The sequence below is a fragment of the Aristolochia californica genome, unplaced genomic scaffold, assembly GCF_029961685.1.
Source record: "Aristolochia californica isolate CCGP_79_NKW_82.1479 unplaced genomic scaffold, dmAriCali1.0.hap1 SCAF_2, whole genome shotgun sequence".
NCBI lineage: Eukaryota > Viridiplantae > Streptophyta > Magnoliopsida > Piperales > Aristolochiaceae > Aristolochia > Aristolochia californica.
Window position 1 is genome coordinate 6011001 of NW_027181881.1, and position 21377 is coordinate 6032377.

The 21377-nt window shown below is 39.1% G+C and overlaps 3 protein-coding genes across 3 annotated transcripts; 2 read left to right on the top strand and 1 right to left on the bottom strand.

The window, feature by feature from the left end:
* Window positions 1–1068: 1068 nt before the first annotated feature.
* Window positions 1069–2459, top strand: LOC137957047 (probable aspartic proteinase GIP2). The gene has a single exon (XM_068804750.1). It carries the CDS (start codon window positions 1069–1071, stop codon window positions 2401–2403), a length of 1335 nt encoding a protein of 444 aa, XP_068660851.1. The 3' UTR covers window positions 2404–2459.
* A 5594-nt stretch (window positions 2460–8053) lies between these two features.
* On the top strand, window positions 8054–9545 carry LOC137957092 (probable aspartic proteinase GIP2). The gene has a single exon (XM_068804801.1). It carries the CDS (start codon window positions 8054–8056, stop codon window positions 9347–9349), a length of 1296 nt encoding a protein of 431 aa, XP_068660902.1. The 3' UTR covers window positions 9350–9545.
* Window positions 9546–19437: 9892 nt separating this feature from the next.
* On the bottom strand, window positions 19438–20700 carry LOC137954827 (chitinase CLP-like). Its single transcript, XM_068801731.1, has one exon. The coding sequence runs from the start codon at window positions 20698–20700 to the stop codon at window positions 19438–19440; it is 1263 nt and encodes a 420-aa protein (XP_068657832.1).
* Window positions 20701–21377: the final 677 nt, after the last annotated feature.

The window sequence follows — 21377 nt, forward strand, 5'->3', positions numbered from 1 at the left end:
CATAACATGTAATAAAACATGTACTGACAAATAATATTTTTGAAAACATAAATAATATTTTATTATATAGATTTCAATAATAAAAAATCTTAAATTGATAATAAAATGACTTAATTACAATATTTTTTTAAATTAATTTATAAAAAAATTGATATATTTATTACAATGAATAGAATGAAATGAAATTTGGTTCAACAAAAAACAATTAAACACTAAAATAATTTTTTAGATGTTTTTAATAAGAATAATATTGATAATTAAAGGTGTTAATCCAATCAAAATTAATTTTTACAACTTCATTTTATTTCATTAAAAAGAAGCAAATGAAACGTGAGACCTCGTCTTTCGCCAACCTTATATTGTCTACGACCGAGTCAATTTCATGCATTTAGATTTATCATTTTCAACTTCGAACTTTGACAGGTTTGTCGTCGTTTTAATGATCTTCTTCTCCATAATCTTTTCGTGTCTCACCTTTGATCATGAAAAATTTTCTAAGGGCACCGTTGGAATACAAATTATTACTCAATTTCGCTGTTTATACACCGACGTAAAATCAGAGTTACTTCCCTTCCGAGCTTCAATGGCCGCCGCCCTACAGAAGGCCCACTGATTATCGTAACCATTTAAGAAATTTATCTTGTTGCCTGACATCAAAACTTTCACGTACACGGTTTTCCATCCTCGAGAAAAAATAACGTTTAACAGGGAAGATTTCGTCACTCGTTCCATATTAAAATCCATCATCTGGAATAATCTTCTTCCTGGTTTTGAAATTGAGAGAGGAATGCACCTAGAAAAGATTGTCTACATCTCTGGGCGTTAACGAGCGTGTGTATTATAGTTTATTGACCCGTAATTGGTAAACAAGTCTCTTCGTTCAAAGTCAAACCATCAGAAAAAGGGTTACCCCTGTTCTTCTTTAGTGGCCTCCAACAAATAATTCTCCCTAGGCTGCTCGCCGTCGTTGAATGGAAAAAGGGGCACGAATCCGTACCTGGAACTGACTATATAAGGATCGTCACGGCACCTTCCTCTTCCATCGTTAGCTATAATTAATCTATATCCATGGCTTCCTTCTCTCATCGTCTTCTTCTCTTTAGTTCTCTCTTTGTCTTTTTGGTTTCTCTTTCTTTCGCTCAAACGTCCTTCCGGCCGAGTGCACTTGTCCTTCCGGTTACCAAAGATAATGCTACAAGACAGTACGTGACGAGCCTCAACCAGAGGACACCACTTGTTCCCGTAAGGCTCACTCTCGATATCGGTGGCCGCTTTTTGTGGGTCGACTGTGATTCTGGCTATGTTTCCTCCACTTACCGACCGGCTCGCTGCCGCTCCTCGCAGTGTTCCCTCGCGAACACCTCTTCTTGCGGCAACTGCTTTGGCGCCCCCCGCCCTGGTTGTAACAATAACACTTGCGGCCTCTTCCCTGAAAACACCGTTACCCGGACCAGCACTGGCGGGGAGCTGACCGCGGACGTTGTGTCTGTTTCGTCGACGAATGGGTCGAACCCTGGACGCGTTGCCACGGTCTCTGACTTCCTCTTCAGTTGCGCCCCCACTTCCCTCTTGCAAGGCCTTGCCAGAGGGGTCACAGGCATAGCCGGCCTTGGCCGCACCAGGATTGCACTGCCTTCCCAATTCGCCTCAGCTTTCAATTTCAGCCGCAAATTCGCCCTCTGCTTGTCTTCGTCCAACTCATTCAGCGGTGTTTTATTCTTCGGTGACGGTTCCTATACATTTCTCCCAGGCATTGACGCCAGCTCATCACTTACCTACACTCCTCTCATCATCAACCCAGTCAGCAATGCGGGCGCTACGGGACCCGGAGAAGCTTCCGACGAGTACTTCATCGGAGTAACATTTATCCAGATAAATGGTAAGACCATCCCTTTGAACTCTTCCTTGCTCACCATCAACAACGAAGGAGTGGGCGGAACAAAAGTCAGTACCATCGATCCTTACACCGTCCTGGAGACATCTATCTACAACGCCGTCGTCTCTGCATTTGTCAGCGAGTTCGAATCGATGAACATCACGCGGGTGGCGTCCGTGGCTCCATTTGGGGCGTGCTTCAGCTCGGAGAATATCGGTAGCACCCGAGTAGGGCCGGCAGTGCCACTCATTGATCTCGTGCTACACAATTCGAGCATCTCCTGGAGGATCTTTGGCGCCAATTCAATGGTGGCGGTCAATTCAACGGAGGCGATCAACAACGATGTCTTATGTTTGGCTTTCGTTGACGGAGGATCGAGCCCGAGAACCTCCATAGTCATAGGTGGATACCAGTTGGAAGATAATCTTCTCGAAATCGATCTGGCTTCCTCCAGACTGGGTTTCACCTCCTCTCTCCTCTACAAGCAAACCACTTGCGCTAATTTCAACTTTACATCCAACGCATAGACGAGAGTTGGTCCCTTCCTGCTTCCTGCTTCCTGCTTCCTGTATTGTAGACACGTTACAGCGAATAAATGTCACCACCTCCTGGATGTGGCTTGACAAATATATGAAGTTTGTTCTGTAATTCATATTTAATTCCATATTTTATCTTAAATTCAATATTTCTTAACAAGTCATCTTCAGTATTTTCAATTTTTAATCGTATTTAATAAGATATAGTAGAAAATCTTTAGTCTGAATACTAAGTTCAAATCAAAATATTAGATTTTGTAAGAAATAAATAGTACTCTACCTTGATTGTTTCTTTTAAGATTATCATATGCTGGAAATTTCTTACCTGGAAAATCATCGGCTTCTAATATGTTCCACGCCTCGATCTAATTCTTTCCTGCAATGCCGTCTCCCTCTTTGGATTTCTCCCTGACGCTCTCTCCTCTTTCAACCCTCTCTTCCTTCCTCGATCTACAGGAAATACTCGTTCCCTCTCCTCTCCCTCTCCCTCTCCCTCTGTCTCTCCTCTCCACCGGTTTCCCCCCTACGAGAGAGAGCCGTGGCTTGGACTACGGGAAGACGATCTTTGTGACCGTCGATCCCGATGTTTTGGATTGCTCAATCTGCTTTGAGCCTTTAGTTCAACACTTCCACCCACCTTTCAGGTCTGCCCCTTCATGTCCTTTTAAAAGGCGACTGGTCTATATACTCAACAAACTCTTCGCCAGTCCCTCTTAGAAACCAAGGTAGATTAACTTCAAAATTGGCCGATTCTAGTCACCCTCTGCGGTGAGTCTTCCCCCACTTCTTCTTTTCATCATATTCTTGTCCTACTTATTTTCTATAGAAAATATGTATGCAACTTCTTTGTTTTCTCCAATAAGCAAATTATTTTCTCGTACTTCTATCTATGGAAGATATGTATGTCCCCTCACTAGATTTTTTTTTAGTTAATTTGTTCAAGGAATCTATTCTTATTTGTCCTCGCATCTTATGCCATAACCAAGATTCATCATTTTTTCACCCAAATAGATGACACTAGTTGAGGGCATATCAACTATATTCACAACATAGAGATTTCTATTTGGGAATTTTACCAAAATATCGATTTAAAAAAACTTATTTATGAAAATACCGATGATTCCAACTTATTTGCAAAACTACCGAACTTTGACCGGTCCACTATACATGTGGACATTCAAAGGCGACACATAAGTTTTGACTGCTTACATGTCGACACGTCATCGGTGTAGTATGGTGTTGAACACATGGGGCTGCCACGTTAGTATAGTTGACACATATAATGCCACATCATTACTTGATAAAATTTTGAATAAATTTTTAAAAAATGAAATACATTTTTTATTACCTTATATTTAAAATAATAAATTATTAAAAAATTAACTCTAACTTATTTAACACCATTTAATATCAATTAAAATATTTATTAATTAAAAAAATCGTTACACTTTTTATTTCTTCATATTTTAAAAAATAAAATAAAATAAGTAAATTAATTAGATTTAAAATATTTATAAATTAAAAAATTACAAAAAAGTTATTTTAGAGTTTAAAAATACAATTTACTTGTATACTTTTTATCACCTTATTTACAAAATAATAATATTTAAAAATTTTAAATATTTATAAATAGAAAAAATCTTATACCCATATATTATAGATTTAAAATATTTAAAATTTTAAAAAAATATATAAAAAAGTTATTTTATAGTTTAAAAATACAATTTATTTGTATACTTTTTATCACCTTATCTAAAAAATTTAAATATTTATAAATAAAAATAATCTAACTCTTACCCATTTACTATGGATTTAAAATATTTATAAATAATTTTTTTTTACTTTTAAGTCTTACCCATATATTATCCATATAAAATATTTATAAAAAAAAATTTACTCTTAAGTCTTACTCATATATTATCCATTTAAAATATTTATAAATTAAAAAAATACAAAAAAGTTATTTTAGTGTTTAAAAATATAATTTATTTGTATACTTTTATCACCTTATTTAAAAAATAATAAATTATTAAAAAATATATTATTTAATTTAAAATCTTACAAAACTTTACAATAATTTTAATTTGGCAGAAATTTCATTAACATAAAATCAGAAATTAAATAGTAAATCACAAAAAAATCAATACAGTAATTAAACACCTAAATTCAAATCAACATTATAATTAAATAAAATAATTATATTCAATTAACCAAAACCCTAAAAAATCACCCTCCTAAATCGGATTTGGAGGGTGAGTAGAGCTTCAGTTCAGAGAGAAGGGCGGCCAGAGGATGAATAGAGGGAACGGAGAAGAAGAACGAGAGAGGGGGGGCGTCGAGGGCGAGGCCGAGCGGCGGCAGCAGGGGAGCGGTCGTGGCCTAGCGGCGGCAGCAGGGGAACGGCCAAGGTCGAGAGGCGGCAGCAGGGGAGCAGTCGTGGCCTAGCGGTGGCAGCAGGGGAGCGACCGAGACCGAGAGGCAGCAGCAGGGGAACGGTCGTGGCCGAGCGAGCAGCCGAGGCCGAGCGGAGAGGCGGCAGCAGGAGCGAGGGCGAGAGGAGACGAGAAAGACCGAGGAAGAAACAAAACGAAAAAATTAAAACGAAGGGCTTACGTGGAATGAGCTGACGTGGCGAGAGATGACGGGGCAATAAAGGAAATTGATAATGACGTGTCAAATGACACGCATGTAAAATAATGATGTGGCAGCCCATGTGTTTAACTATCTTACTGCACCGATGATGTGTCGACACGTAAGCAGTCAATACTTACGTGTCGCCTATGTACAGTGGACCGGTCAAAGTTCGGTAGTTTTGCAAATAAGTTGGAATCGTCGGTATTTTCATAAATAAGTTTTTTTAAATCGGTATTTTGGTAAAATTCCCTTTCTATTTCTATGTCCCTCTAGAGCTAGTTCATCATTTTCGTTCTTTACTAAGCATTTGTCCTTTTTCAAATGAGAATTTGTTTCCTTTGTCATCAAATTGACTAATTTTAAGTAAATCTTACATTAACCTATCTACATAATAGATACTGGGTATGAAAGAGGTTGAGGTACTGATTTTACAATTCCCTTGGTGGTACATTTTCTATTGTCTCCAAAAGTTACATGACCATTGTCTTTTGGTTTGAGTTCTACGAACTTCTTCGTATCACTGGTCATGTGCCTCGAGCACCCGCTATCCAAAATCCATACATTTTTCAGTGCTTTAGCTCAAAAACCAACCTACATCACAAGAAATTTAACCCTTAAAGATCCATTTTTAAGTTGGGTCCCTTTGGTATAGCAATTGAAACACTAGGTGATTTTGGCATCCAAACTTATTTGCCCGATGTTTTGTGGGTTACCACAACCCTTTTGGTTGTTTTGGGAACCTAACATTGTTTGATGCCATTTGTATTTTTTATTTGGAAAATGTGGGCATTGTTTCTCACTTTATTGCAATAGTGGCATCAAACGTGAGCAATGGGAACAAACTTCCGATTTTGTTTTTTCTTGTTTTTCCCAACTTTCCTCATTGATGTAGGTTTTTGTGATAGAGCTTTGACTTGTTGTTCTATGTTAGATTTAGGATCCCATGATAAGGTATTCGACTAAGAGGGTGAGAGGGAAGCGAGAAGAAGAGAAGAAGAAAAGGAGAGGAAGAAGGAAGAGAGGTGAAAGATGAGAGAGTGATGGCTAAGGAGATGGGAAGAGAGAGAGAGAGAGAGAGAGTAAGGATGAATTTGAGACAAAAGAGGAGAGACTAAATGATTTACATCTTGCCTTGAGTCTCTATTTATAGTTGATGAAGGAAGTTTACAATAACTACATTGCTCTCAAAAGGAAAAGACATAAGTAGACATACAACATCTTCTCTATTTACACACTTGTGTCATCCTCATGAGAAGAACACTAATTTACACCCTTTGCCATCTCTTTCATGTGGGGAATGTATTTACCTTAATTCCCCTTTGAGATCTCGTCCTACACTCCCCTCAATTTGGACGAATTTTCACTGACTTCTTCCTTATGGTTGCTTTTTCAAGATATGTTCTTTATATTGTGCTTGAGGTCTTCATTTTGGCATCGATGTTTTAGACCTTGAGATGCTCTTGAAGGTTAAGTATCTAAAATATTAGGTTTGCAAGTGATTAGCTCAATTAAGTTTTGTTATCATCAAAAGCAATGTGAGAGTCAACCTATGGTCAATAGGATCATGGGTAACAAAATAAATAAATAAAGTGCTTCACATCATGTCCTTCTACTAGACAAATGAAGTCTTGAAGGGGGCATATGTAGACATGAAATAATCATCAGAATTGGGATCTTAATCATTAACATTGATCAATGATCAAGGTTGAAGGAACCTGGGGACGAATTGATCAATAGTCAAAGTCAAAGATTTTGATGGTAAAATCATTGAGGTTTAAATCAAACAATCTATCAATGCTCAAAATCAGGATCAATAACTGAAATCAAAACCCAATCAACAATAAAGATAAAGCAAATTGTAACAAGGCCATGACCAAGATCAAATCAAAGGAGAAGGCCACCTAAGCATCACCTAAATGTTACATAAGCAAATGAATTGACACATCAACGTCACATAGAATCATAAGCAAGTTTCACCCAAACAAGGAAGGTTGCACTTGGGTGACACATACGTGGGGTCATAGGGAAGTACCATGTAACCAAAGGACGATGATACTTCAATGACAAACGATATCATAGGAATACTCCACCTAAAAGAAAGGAGGTGAGATATCCTATTCATATGTGAAGAAGAAAAGGTCTTCATGTGACTTTTATCCTATATGTGTACCTAATCAAGAGGAAGGGGAGAAGATAAGGGAGAACAAAAGGGAAAAGAAAGTGGAGAGAAAAGAAAATAAAAGAAAATAGACTTCTTTTCTCTTTTGTTTGGATGCCATGGAAAATGAGAGAAAAAATAGAATAGAAATATAGTTTCTTTTGTTTGGATTCACATGAAAAAAGAAAAAGAAAAGAAAATTAGTAATATTTTAAAAATTTTATAATTAAAATTTCTCTTAAGTTTCTATTTCTTTTCTTTTCTCCCCATATTCCATTATTTTGTGAGAAATAATTATTAAGTTAGAGAAATTAATTTTATTTATTTTTTTTTTCTCTCAATAATTCTCTGTTACCAAACAACATAAAATCCTTTTTGTAGGTTCCAAACAAACCCTTCATGTTTAACTCGTTAATCTCATTCCATGTGTGGAAGGGAGCTAATCCTTGCCCAAATGTTAAAAGTAGATGATTACTGAAATTAAATTAGGATACCAGGTTTAAAATTAAAAATTAGAACCACTAACTTTAGAATTAAAAATTAGGACCACATGACCACGCACTTCAAAATTAAGACCGACCAGCTTTTAAAATAAAATAATATAAAATAAAAGTAGATCAGAAGACCAGTTTAGTCATTTTCAAACCCGACGAAGGGCAAAAGCGTAAAATCAAGAGAAAGATAAGAACAGCGGCCTATCCGTATTCGAGTCGATCTATTAACTGGATATGCCATTTCCACTCACCGTTTCGCGGAGACTGCTCGCAGCATATGCGAATAAGCTGATTATAAAAGGAGAAAGAGCAGTCTGTTTCAGCTTTCACACTCGAAATCTGCTCTTCTCCGTCCATGGCTGCTTCCCTGAAGCTCATCTATCTCGCCCTTTTCTTTCTGGTCTTCTCCATCGCTCGGGCCAGACCACCACTGCTCGTGCTTCCCGTAAAAAAATTCCCCGCGGCTCGCCAATATATCACCTATGTTTACCAGGGGACACCGCCCATGTCTACTGAACTCGTCGTCGACCTCAGTGGCTCGTCTCTGTGGCTCGACTGTGACGCAAAGTATGACTCGTCCACTTACCGACCTGCTCGCTGTCTCTCCGCCCAATGCTCGCTTGCTAAGGCCACCCGTTGCAGGGGATGTGTTGGTGGTCCTAGGCCCGGTTGCAACAGCGACGCCTGCTTGCTCTTCCCTGAGAATCCCGTCACTGGCACAGTCGGCCGTGGAGAGTTAGCCGAAGATGTCATTGCCCTTCACGCGACGGACGGATTCAACCCCGAGTATACCGTCAAATTCCCAGGTTTCCTCTTTGCTTGTGGATCGACGAGCCTTTTACGAGGCCTCGCCGGAGGTGCCAAGGGAATAGCCGGCCTTGGACGTTCGCGGATAGCTCTGCCGTCTCAACTATCGGCGGAGTTTAGATTCAACAGGAAATTCGCCCTCTGTCTCTCTTCATCCGAAACATCCAATGGTGTCATCTTCTTCGGCGATGGACCGTATGTGCTTCTCCCCGTCGAGGATATCTCCAAGTCACTTACATATACTCCTCTAATCCTCAATCCAGCGAGCACTACCGGAGATTCCAAGCCATCCGACGAGTACTTCATCGGCCTGAAATCGATTAAGATCAACCAGAAACGAATTCCCCTCAATTCATCATTGCTCTTAATCGACAACAACGGCGTAGGGGGAACAAAAATTAGCACTGTCACTCCATATACCGCTCTGGAGACGAGTATTTACAACAGCATTGTAAACGAGTTCGTAAATTCAGCCGCGGAGATGGGAATAGCTCGAGTGGCACCCGTACCACCATTCGGTGCCTGCTTCAGTACCAAGAACGTTGCCACTACAAGCACGGGACCAATCGTCCCCACAATCGATCTTGTCCTACAGAGCGAGCTAGTTTATTGGAGAATTCTGGGAGCGAATTCGATGATATTTGCAGAGAAAGATGTGATGTGTCTGGCCTTCGTGGATGCAGGTTGGAATCCGATGACTTCCATCGTTGTTGGGGGTCAACAATTGGAGGATAATCTATTACAGTTCGATCTTGCTACATCCAGACTCGGATTCACGCAAACTACTTGCGCTAGCTTCAAATTTACATCAAATAGGTCTGTTACGGAAATCTCTGTTTTGTAATTACGATTTACGTCTTTCAAAGTAACATATCAGCTTAGCTTTGAACTGTATAATAGTTCTCGGTGAGGCATTGATACGTTTCCGTTGATAAGTAAGAGAAGAAAAGTGGTGTCTCACGCGGCGAATCGTCGGTTGGATTGAAATTTAGAAAGAGAACAGGTTTTGAGAATTCGGCCTCGGCTTTTGAATAAAGCTGCAATTCATGAAATTCACAGAACCTTATCTCCTCCTGAACTTATCCATTCTTTTCTGTCTGACTCAATATTGACTCAGCGCCCACCGCCATAATCATAATTCAGTCGATTCAAAGCACATGGAAGAGGGAAGCTTTCTTTAAAAGTCAAACGCATGAGTAAAGCTTTCGATTATGATACCAACAACCAGACCATGACGCTGCGATTTGTGGTGGAGATGTTTTGGTATAGACGTCAACAATGAATTTGAATTTAATTGATTTTATTACGTCAGTTGGCTAGAAGACTTCTCAGTGGATGATGTGAACGATTTTGCTTGCATTGTTGTTGATAAGGACAATGATGACAAGGCAGGTGAGTTTGGTGACCTCTGGTGGGTTAGTATCATGCCCCCTCAAGCTTATCGGTCATGCATAGCAAAGTGGTGAAAAGTGTCTCAACACAAGCTTTAGGCAATAGATTAGTGAGAAAATTAGCATTCCACTCATGAGTAGAAATATGTTGAACTTTGATCTCCTTTGGGTGCCACTTTTTCTCAAACGAAATGGTTTCTACAAATATATGCTTGTTGTGACAAGTAACATAGCATTAGCTAAAGAAATGTTATACTTGATGGCCATAGAAAATTATGGGTTTAGAAATAATGTTGAATTTTTGGAAAAGAGTAAAACTTTACTAACTTGTTATAATTTGAGTACATGAGCCTCTATTTATAATAGAGGAAATAAGTAGAATCCAATTACAATTAAATTATCATTATCCCAGTTACATCCAAAATTAAACACTAAAAAATAAGTCCTCGAACGATTGAATAATTGCACATAAATAGAAGACTAACTTAACTAAAACACTTTTAACTGCGACTCATCTATGAGAGCTCCTTCTATAATAATTCTAGCTCTGTAAGACTTCTTGTTGTGAGAGTCATGTGAGTTTCTTATATATCTGCTCTTCAACACTCCCCCTCAAATTAGAGTTTATAACTTCAACTTGCAATGAAAAGGATTTTAAATCATCAACCTTTATTGGCTAAAACTTTTATCTTTATGCAAAAACTTCATCTTTTGTGCTCCCCATTTCTTGAATATTTTCTTGGCTACAAAAGTGAATAATACCATGTATTTGTACGTTTTGGATAATCAACCTACCTGGGTATACATAGTTGTGAGTAAGAATATAGCTTAGTCCGTGTATGTGTAGCTTGACCATCTTTTGATTGAGACAATGTCATCATCTGATGATAGAAAAAAGAGGCTTACCAAATCTTTGCTGATCTAAAACTTCGTGGTATTTGCAAGTGAAGATTCTCATGTCTATGTATGGAGATATGACAGCGATTTTCGGCCAAGTAGAGGAAAAGGGACCAACATAACTATGCCATATGAACATTTCCACTGTCAAGATGTGTCAGTGGCTATTCCATGGCCTAGCATTAGGGGTGGTTTCGAACCGAGCAAGCTCGCGAGCGGCTCGAGTTCGGCACAGTTTGATTCGTTATCTATCGAGCTCGAGATCCAAAATCAGCTCATTTAAATTAACGAGTTGAGCTCGACCAGAGCCAGGTTCGGCTCGCCGGCTAGCGAGCCAGCTCATTAATTTAACGAGCCACTATTCAGGAATCCAGAAAGATTGAGAGGTCAGGGTGATAAAAGAGGTCGTCGCATTAGTGGAATCGACGATGACTCGGACAGCAATGCGACTCCACCTGATGACCGCAACCACAAATCCTTTTGGAGATACATCCAGAAAGCCCTCCATAGGAAACATGACCAAGGGAAGATGTCCACAGAGGAGCACGATGACTATCGGGAAGCGAGGACATTGGGGAATCCAGAATGTCGTCCGGAGCACGGGTATCTTTACTCTCTCATGGAAACGTTTCTCAGACATGTAATGCATGGCTCGAGGAAACCCCGGGACATGGCTTTGAATAACCAGAAAAGCTTGAAGAAAATAGGCGAGAATCTACGAACATGGAAGAGCAAAAAACTAAGTCGGTGGCAAAACCTCCATAGATGAGGTGGTGTTAAGCTGGTGAATAGAAAGAAGCCCCGCATTGCCTTGGGATCGCACGAAAAGAGTTAAAAATGGAGACTGGTTTATATAATTACACAAATCATCAAAACACTCACATTTCACAAAATTGATTCTTTGTGGCGACTGCAATTACATATATATAAATCCACATTAGAAGCAATAGCCGATTGTGCTGAAAGAAATCTCTGCAATGAAATCCCAACATCATCCAAGCATAAATCAGTGACCACGAGAAAATCATAAACATCATTTATCTATTTAAAAGGGAATTATAGTACATTATCCATTTTTTTGTAAAATAAAATAACTAACTTTTGAACTTATTTGAACAAATATCCAATTTTGACGGGTCAAGTATATACAGTCAAGGTGACATATAAACTTTGACCGCTTACGTGGTACCATGTCACCATGTCAGTGGTACCATGTCACCATGTCAGTGGTACCATGTCACCATGCCACATCAGCACCTGAATAGTCTAATGCCATGCCATCGATCACATCATCGGTAAGCCACGTCATCCTCCATATAGGATGACATGTTATCTTCCATGTCATTGAATGGCATGTAAGCCCTTCACATCAGTTTGCCAATTTTTATTCAGGTATTATATACATAGATTATGCCAAATTTTAAGTAGAGGTCATGCCCAATTTTATGTAGAGGTCATGTCCAAATTTATGTAAAATGTATGCATAATTTTATATATAATTTATTTGATATATATTTTTTGAAAAGTTTTAAATGTATGTTGAAGCTCGAGCTCAACTAGAACTCGATTAAATTTTTGGGCTCGAGCTCGACAACAATTTTAGGCTCGAGACTAGGTGCGGCTCGAGCTCCAGTTCTAAATATTTAAATCAAACTTGGCTCGAACATAGGCAGGTTTGGGCTCGGCTCGGCTCAATGACGCCCTTACCTGGCATCTTCCACCCTCAAGAATTTTATAATAGTGAGCAACATCAAAGGGGAATCCAGCACTGATAGTTTATGTGTAGATAGTAATGATATGTGGCTAGTGAGGATTGTAATATTCAAACCATTCATTTTATTCTGTAATATCCAAAATTGTAGAGTAGAAGCATATGCAAAAAATAATAACCAAAATAGCTTAATTTAATAGATTCTTTTAAAATTCATTTCCCACTGGGTGAGGATAGACCCTCCAAACATTCAACTTTTATATTATAGTTCATCCAACAAGGTTAGAGAAATGCCAAATTTAGACATGAAATGAACGTTAAACTTTGGTTGTTGAGTAGCTTGAGCAGACCTGTCATAACATGATCTCGTTTGTTATGCTAATATATTGAATCACTTTGTCTTAATTAAATATGCATCATAGAAGGGCATATCAGTTTGAAGTCAAAGTTTTACTTAAGTTGGAGAAAGATTTTTAATTGAATGCCAAACATAATTTGTGATCTCATTCTAACTGTTCATCGTCATTGAAATTTGAATACCATATTTTGAGTTGGAAACTCCCAAATGCTCTTCCTGCCTCAAACACCAATGGTGCCTAAGGAACCCGGTTTCAGGCCTCATAGTTATAGGTTGAATACAGTGAATAAGACGCAAATACCATGAGTTAAAAAATAAGGGTGTCTTGTAAAAGATGAGATCTTGCTCACAAAAGTTGGAAGCACACATCTAACTAATAAGAAATCAAAATAAGCATTTTTTGAAGCACTACAAAACAATGTTCTCCCATATTGACAAGTTTATAAATGTCTCATGATTGAAGAAAAATCCAATTACTAAACAAGGAAAGAGTGTGCAAATTTATTGATGGGAGAGGATGTTTCATATGATGAACAATATGTTGCAACCTTTCTCAAGGGAGTATAACTTTGTGGTGAAGGAAACAAAAAAAAAAAAAAATTTGTTGAAACAAGCATGAGATAGATGGACCAACTAATGCAACAATATTCATTCAAAGAGTTCTTTCAATGAGTCACTTTGTAGTTTTCAGTCAAGAGAAGTGAATCCAACTTCTTTTCACTTTCAAAATCAATTAATTCAAATTCACATTACAGCCATCTTGTGTCTGTCAAACTCTGGTGGTGGTGACATTGATTGAGACAATGTCATCATCTGATGATAGAAAAAAGAGGCTTACCAAATCTTTGCTGATCTAAAACTTCGTGGTTTTTGCAAGTGAAGATTCTCATGTCTATGTATGGGGATATGACAGCGATTTTCGGCCAAGTAGAGGAAAAGGGATCAACATAACTATGTCATATGAACATTTCCACTGTCAAGATGTGTCAGTGGCTATTCCATGGCCTGGCATTAGGGGTGGTTTCGAACCGAGCAAGCTCGCGAGCGGCTCGAGTTCGGCTCGATTTGATTCGTTATCTATCCAGCCCGAGATCCAAAATTGGCTCATTTAAATTAATGAACCGAGCTTAACCAGTGCCATGTTTGGCTCGCCGGCTTGTGAGCCGACTCGTTAATTTAACGAGCCACGATTCGGGAATCAAGAAAGACCGAGAGGCCATGGTGATTAAAGAGGTTGAAGAACAAACTTTCTATCATCTTCCACAACCACCATCATCACCACCATCATGGTCGTGGTAGTAGTGGAATCGACGATGACTCGGACAACGATGCAAAGCCACCTGATGACTGCAGCCATAAATCCTTTTGGAGATACATCCAGAAAGTCCTCCATAGGACACATGACCAAGGGGAGATGTCCGCAAAGGAGCACGACTGCGATCGGGAAACGAGGACATTGGGGAATCCAGAATGTCGTCCGAAGCACGGGTATCTTTACTCTCTCATGTAAACGTTTCTCAGACATGTAATGCGAGGGTCGAGGAAACGTCGGGACATGACTTTGAATAACCAGAAAAGCTTGAAGAAAATAGGCGACAATCTACGAACAAGGAAGAGCAAAAAATTGGGTCGGTGGCAAAACCTCCATAGACGAGGTGGTGTTAAGCCGGTGAGCAGAAAGAAGCCCCACATTGCCTTGGGATCGCACGAAAAGAGTTAAAAATGGAAACTGATTTATATAATTGCACAAATCAGCAAAACACTCGCATTTCACAAAATAGATTCTTTGTCGTGACCACAATTACTTATATATAAATCCACTTTAGAAGCAATAGCCGATCGTGCTGGAAGAAATCTCTGCAATGAAATCCCAACATCATCCAAGCATAAATCAGTGACCACGAGAAAATCGTAAACATCATTTATCTATTTAAAAGGGAATTATAGTACATTATCCAATTTTTTGTAAAATAAAATAACTAACTTTTGAACTTATTTGAACAAATATCCAATATTGACGGGTCAAGTATATACAGTCAAGGTGACATAGACTCTTTGACCACTTACGTGGTACCATGTCACCATGCCACATCAACACCTGAATAGTCTAATGCCATGTCTTCGGTCACATCATTGGTATGCCACGTCATCCTCCATATAGAATGACATGTTATCTTCCATGTCATTGAATGGCATGTAATCCCTTCACATCAGTTTGCCGGATTTTATACAGGTATTATATACATAGATTATGCCAAATTTTAAGTAGAGGTCATGCCCAATTTTATGTAGAGGTCCTATCCAAATTTATGCAAAATGTATGCAAAATTTTATATATAATTTATTTGATATATATTTTTTGACAAGTTTTAAATGTATGCTGAAGCTCGAGCTCAGCTCGAACTCAATTAAAATTTTTGGGCTCAAGTTCGATAACAATTTTAGGCTCGAGACTGGGCGCGACTCGAACTCAAGTTTGAAATATTTAAATCAAACTCGGCTCAAACATAGAGAGGTTTAGGCTCGGCTCGGCTCGGCACGATCCCACCCCTACCTGCCATCTTCCTCCCTCAAGAATTTTATAATAGTGAGCAACATCAAAGGGGAATCCAGCACTGATAGTTTTATGTGTAGATAGTAATGATATGTGGCTAGTGAGGATTGTAATATTCAAACCATTCCTTTTATTCTGTAATATCCAAAATTGTAGAGTAGGAGCATATACAAAAAATAATAAGCAAAATAGATTAATTTAATAGATTCTTTTAAAATTCATTTCCCACTGGGAGAGGATAGACCCTCCAAACATTCAACTTTTATATTATAGTTCATCCAACAAGGTTAGAGAAATGCCAAATTTAGACATGAAATGCACGTTAAACTTTGGTTGTTGAGTAGCTTGAGCAGACCAGTCATAACATGATCTCGTTTGTTATGCTAATATATCGAATCACTTTGTCTTAATTAAATATGCATCATAGAAGGGCATATCAGGTTGAAGTCAAAGTTTTACTTAAGTTGGAGAAAGATTTTTTAATTGAATGCCAAACATAATTTGTGATCTCATTCTAACTGTCATCGTCATTGAAATTTGAATACCATATTTTGAGTTGGAAACTCCCAAATGCTCATCCAGCCTCAAACACCAATGGTGCCTAAGGAACCCGGTTTCAGGCCTCATAGTTCTAGGTTGAATACAGTGAATAAGACGCAAATACCATGAGTTACAAATAAGGGTGTCTTGTAAAAGATGAGATCTTGCTCACAAAAGTTGGAAGCACACATCTAACTAATAAGAAATCAAAATAAGCATTTTTTGAAGCACTACAAAACAATGTTCTCCCACATTGACAAGTTTATAATGTCTCATGATTGAAGAAAAATCCAATTACTAAACAAGGAAAGAGTGTGCAAATTTATTGATGGGAGAGGATGTTGCATATGATGAACAATATGTTGCAACCTTTCTCAAGGGAGTATAACTTTGTGGTGAAGGAAACAAAAAAAAAAATTTTGTTGAAACAAGCATGAGATAGATGGACCAACTAATGCAACAATATTCATTCAAAGAGTTCTTTCAATGAGTCACTTTGTAGTTTTCAGTCAAGAGAAGTGAATCCAACTTCTTTTCACTTTCAAAATCAATTAATTCAAATTCACATTACAGCCATCTTGTGTCTGTCAAACTCTGGTGGTGGTGACATTGATTGAGACAATGTCATCATCTGATGATAGAAAAAAGAGGCTTACCAAATCTTTGCTGATCTAAAACTTCGTGGTTTTTGCAAGTGAAGATTCTCATGTCTATGTATGGAGATATGACAGCGATTTTCGGACAAGTAGAGGAAAAGGGACCAACATAACTATGTCATATGAACATTTCCACTGTCAAGAAGTGTCAGTGGCTATTCCATGGCCTGGCATTAGGGGTGGTTTCGAACCGAGCAGGCTCGCAAGCGGCTCGAGTTCGGCTCGGTTTGATTCGTTATCTATCGAGCTCAAGATCCAAAATTGGCTCATTTAAATTAACGAACCGAGCTTGACCAAAGCCATGTTTGGCTTGCCGACTTGTGAGCCGACTCGTTAATTTAACGAGCCACGATTCGGGAATCAAGAAAGACCGAGAGGCCATGGTGATTAAAGAGGCTGAAGAACAAACCGTTTGTCATCTTCCACAACCACCATCATCACCACCATCATGGTTGTGGCAGTAGTGGAATCGACGATGACTCAGACAGCGATGCGACGCCACCTGATGACTGCAGCCATAAATCCTTTCGAAAATACATCCAAAAAGTCCTCCATAGGAAACATGACCAAGGGAAGATGTCCGCAGAGGAGCACGACTGCGATCGGGAAACGAGGACATTGGGAAATCCAGAATGTCGTCTGGAGCACGGGTATCTTTACTCTCTCATGTAAACATTTTTCAGACATGTAATGCGAGGGTCGAGGAAACGCCGGGACATGGCTTTGAATAACCAGAAAAGCTTGAAGAAAATAGGCGAATATCTACGAACAAGGAAGAGCAAAAAATTGGGTCGGTGGCAAAACCTCCATAGACGAGGTGGTGTTAAGCTGGTGAACAAAAAGAAGCCCCGCATTGCCTTGGGATCACACGAAAAGAGTTAAAAATGGAGACTGGTTTATATAATTACACAAATTAGCAAAACAATCGCATTTCACAAAATAGATTCTTTGTCGTGACTACAATTACATATATATAAATCCACTTTAGAAGCAATAGCCGATCGTGCTAGAAGAAATCTCTGCAATGAAATCCCAAGATCATCAAGCATAAATCAGTGACCACGAGAAAATCATAAACATCATTTATCTATTTAAAAAGGAATTATAGTACATTATCCAATTTTTTGTAAAATAAAATAACAAACTTTTGAACTTATTTGAACAAATATCCAATTTGACGGGTCAAGTATATACAGTCAAGGTGACATATAAACTTTGACCGCTTACGTGGTACCATGTCACCATGCCACATCAACACCTGAATAGTCTAATGCCATGTCATCGGTCACATCATTGGTAAGCCACGTCATCCTCCATATAGGATGACATGTTATCTTCCATGCCATTGAATGGCATGTAAGCCCTTCACATCAGTTTGCCGGATTTTATACAGGTATTATATACATAGATTATGCCAAATTTTAAGTAGAGGTCATGCCCAATTTTATGTAGAGGTCCTATCCAAATTTATGTAAAATGTATGCCAAATTTTATATACAATTTATTTGATATATATTTTTTGACAAGTTTTAAATATATGCTGAAGCTCGAGCTCAACTGGAACTCAGTTAAAATTTTTGGGCTCGAGCTCGATAACAATTTTAGGCTTGAAATTGGGCGCGGCTCGAACTCGGGTTTGAAATATTTAAATCAAACTTGGCTCGAACATAGACAGGTTCGGGCTCGGCTCGGGTCGATGCCATCCCTACCTAGCATCTTCCACCCTCAAGAATTTTGTAATAGTGAGCAACATCAAAGGGGAATCCAGCACTGATAGTTTTATGTGTAGATAGTAATGATATGTGGCTAGTGAGGATTGTAATATTCAAACCATTCCTTTTATTCTGTAATATCCAAAATTGCAGAGTAGGAGCATATGCAAAAAATAATATGCAAAATAGCTTAATTTAATAGATTCTGTTAAAATTCATTTCCCACCTGGAGAGGATAGACCCTCCAAACATTCAACTTTTATATTATAGTTCATCCAACAAGGTTAGAGAAATGCCAAATTTAGACATGAAATGCAAGTTAAACTTTGGCTGTTGAGTAGATTGAGCAGACCAGTCATAACATGATCTCGTTTGTTATGCTAATATATCGTATCACCATGTCTTAATAAAATATGCATCATAGAAGGGCATATCAGGTTGAAGTTAAAAGTTGTACTTAAGTTGGAGAAATATTTTTTAATTGAATGCCAAACATAATTTGTGATCTCATTCTAACTGTTCATCGCCATTGAAATTTGAATACCATATTTTGAGTTGGAAACTCCCAAATGCTCTTCCAGCCTCAAACACCAATGGTGCCAAAGGAACCTGGTTTCAGGCCTCATAACTCTAGGTTGAATACAGTGAATAAGACTCAAATACCATGAGTTAAAAATAAGGGTGTCTTGTAAAAGATGAGATCTTGCTCACAAAAGTTGGAAGCACACATCTAACTAATAAGAAATCAAATAAGCATTTTTTGAAGCACTACAAAAACAATGTTCTCCCATATTGACAAGTTTATAAACGTCTCATGATTGAAGAAAAATCCAATTACTAAACAAGGAAAGAGTGTGTAAATTTATTGATGGGAGAGGATGTTGCATATGATGAACAATATGTTGCAACCTTTCTCAAGGGAGTATAACAAAGACGAGGAACGATAAGAAGAGGAAAGAGGAAAAGAAGGGAATTTTTTAATTTAAAGGAAAAGGTTGAGGTGGCGCCAAGATGGAGAGGTTGTGCAAATCATATTAATAAAAAGAGTTCTCACGATGCTCGAGACATTCGATCACGCAAATCAGATAGATTGATCTACATCAGAGGCATTGATCAGCTTGTAAAATTAAAATTGGAACAGGTGGTTCTGAAGAAAAATAAGGTAGAACTAAAACCTAGCCTTGATTTGGCTAGGTCAAACAACAAGAAATTATTCTCTAATTGGTAAGATCCGATCACCGCCGCTTGCTGAGCTTTCTCTCCTCCGTTGACGACCGCCAAGCACGCCACATCTTCCGATACTTGTTTCATGGAGTTGGCTCCGAAAATCGTCCAGTTCTGCCCGTTGGGCAGGATCAGATCGACCTGAGGGACTGGCAAACCCACCCGTGTCGACCCGAGCTTGCTGGTGTTCAAACAAAGATCGAATGGCGTCACTTTGGCGGCACGAGGGATTCCATGGGTGGCCTTGGCGAACGCCTTCAGAACCGCTCTGTAAACGTGGCTCTTCAGTGTAGTGTAAGGTGCCACCGTGCTGAGCTTCACACCACCACCGCCTTCGGCGTCGAACATGAGCATGCGGGCCAGGAAACGGACCAGTTCTCCGTTGACGGCGACGGCCTTTACATCGATGTAGTAGCCGGGATTCACGGGATTCTTTATCAGAGGCGTGAAGGAAAGAAGGTTGGTGACGTCGAGTCCTGATGCCGGTAGCAGGAAGTAAGGACCGTCTCCAAAGAAGGCCACACCCGCCGAAGAACTGGTGCCTGGCAAGCAGATCGCAAATTGTCTTTGGATCGAAAGATCATTGGCAAGCTGCGAAGGCAGTGCAACTCGAGAACGGCCCAGCCCGGCCATGCCGGCAACACCTGCAGGGAGAGATTTGAACAGAGACTTTGGAGCACACGCGGAGACGAAGCGGGGAACGGAGGTGGGTCTTGTGGGGACCCGCCCATCTGTGGCGGAAAGAAGGAGATCGGTTCTGTAGGTTAAGTCCGCGACGGCGCAGGTCTGTGTCACACTGTTGAGAGGTGCGGCGGAGCAAGTGCAGGGATGTTTGTTGATGGAGCCGGTTGCCTGACAAAGGGGACTGCGGAAGGTATTAGCAAACGTACAGTAGTGGGAGCGGCAGGGGATTAAAGGGTGGCGCTGGTGACACTCCGACCACAAGAGATTGCCTGTTATGTCCAACACAAACTGCTGCTGCTGCTGCTGCTTATTCAGCGGGATTGTATACAAAGCAGTACGATCATCTTTGTTGATGGGTGCTACAAGAGCTCTCGGATGTGGAACAGCAGCTTCTGAAACGGAAGAAGAGAGCAGGAAAAAGAAAGTGCAGAGCGCAGATCTGAAGAGCTTGTGATCGTCAGTCATCATCTTCCTAATGGCGAATCACAGGGGAATTGGAGGATGGGACGAGAGACCAGCAGAGTAAATCGTTCAAATATATAGAGAAAAAATAAACAAAAGAAGAGTTGAGTAAAGCTATCGAGTTTGTTCATGATCGAGGAGTGTGTTAAAGCCAGTCAACCCAGACAATGTGGCCTTATCTTAAAGTCAGGTGGATGTGATTGGTATCTGCTGGATGGGAGAGTATCGCGCTTCGCTCAATACACGTTGATTGGTGCCACATGACCTCATTAATTGTGGCTTCCCTAACTGGTCGGCCATTAGCAATTGTAAGACTTACCACCGGACTCGTAAACGGTGGACAAGAAACAAGGAGCAAACAAACCAGATAATGAAGACAGGTTGTCACCCTTACCTCCAATGGACACGACTTCGTATATTGGAGTATTACCAAGATTTTTAGTCTTATGGGAGACTTTTAGGCCTAATTGAGGAGACATTAATTTCGAGAATAACATTCTATAATGTTCCTTTTCTAAAGGATAAGGGTCACAAATTTACTTAATTATTTAATTATTTTTTATTTAAAAAAATTTATTAAAAAATATTTTATTAATTTTATTGTTTTATAATGTTTTGCCATTCTTGTATGAATATTATGTTATGTTTTTTTATTTAATTATTTTAGCTATTTATTATCATAT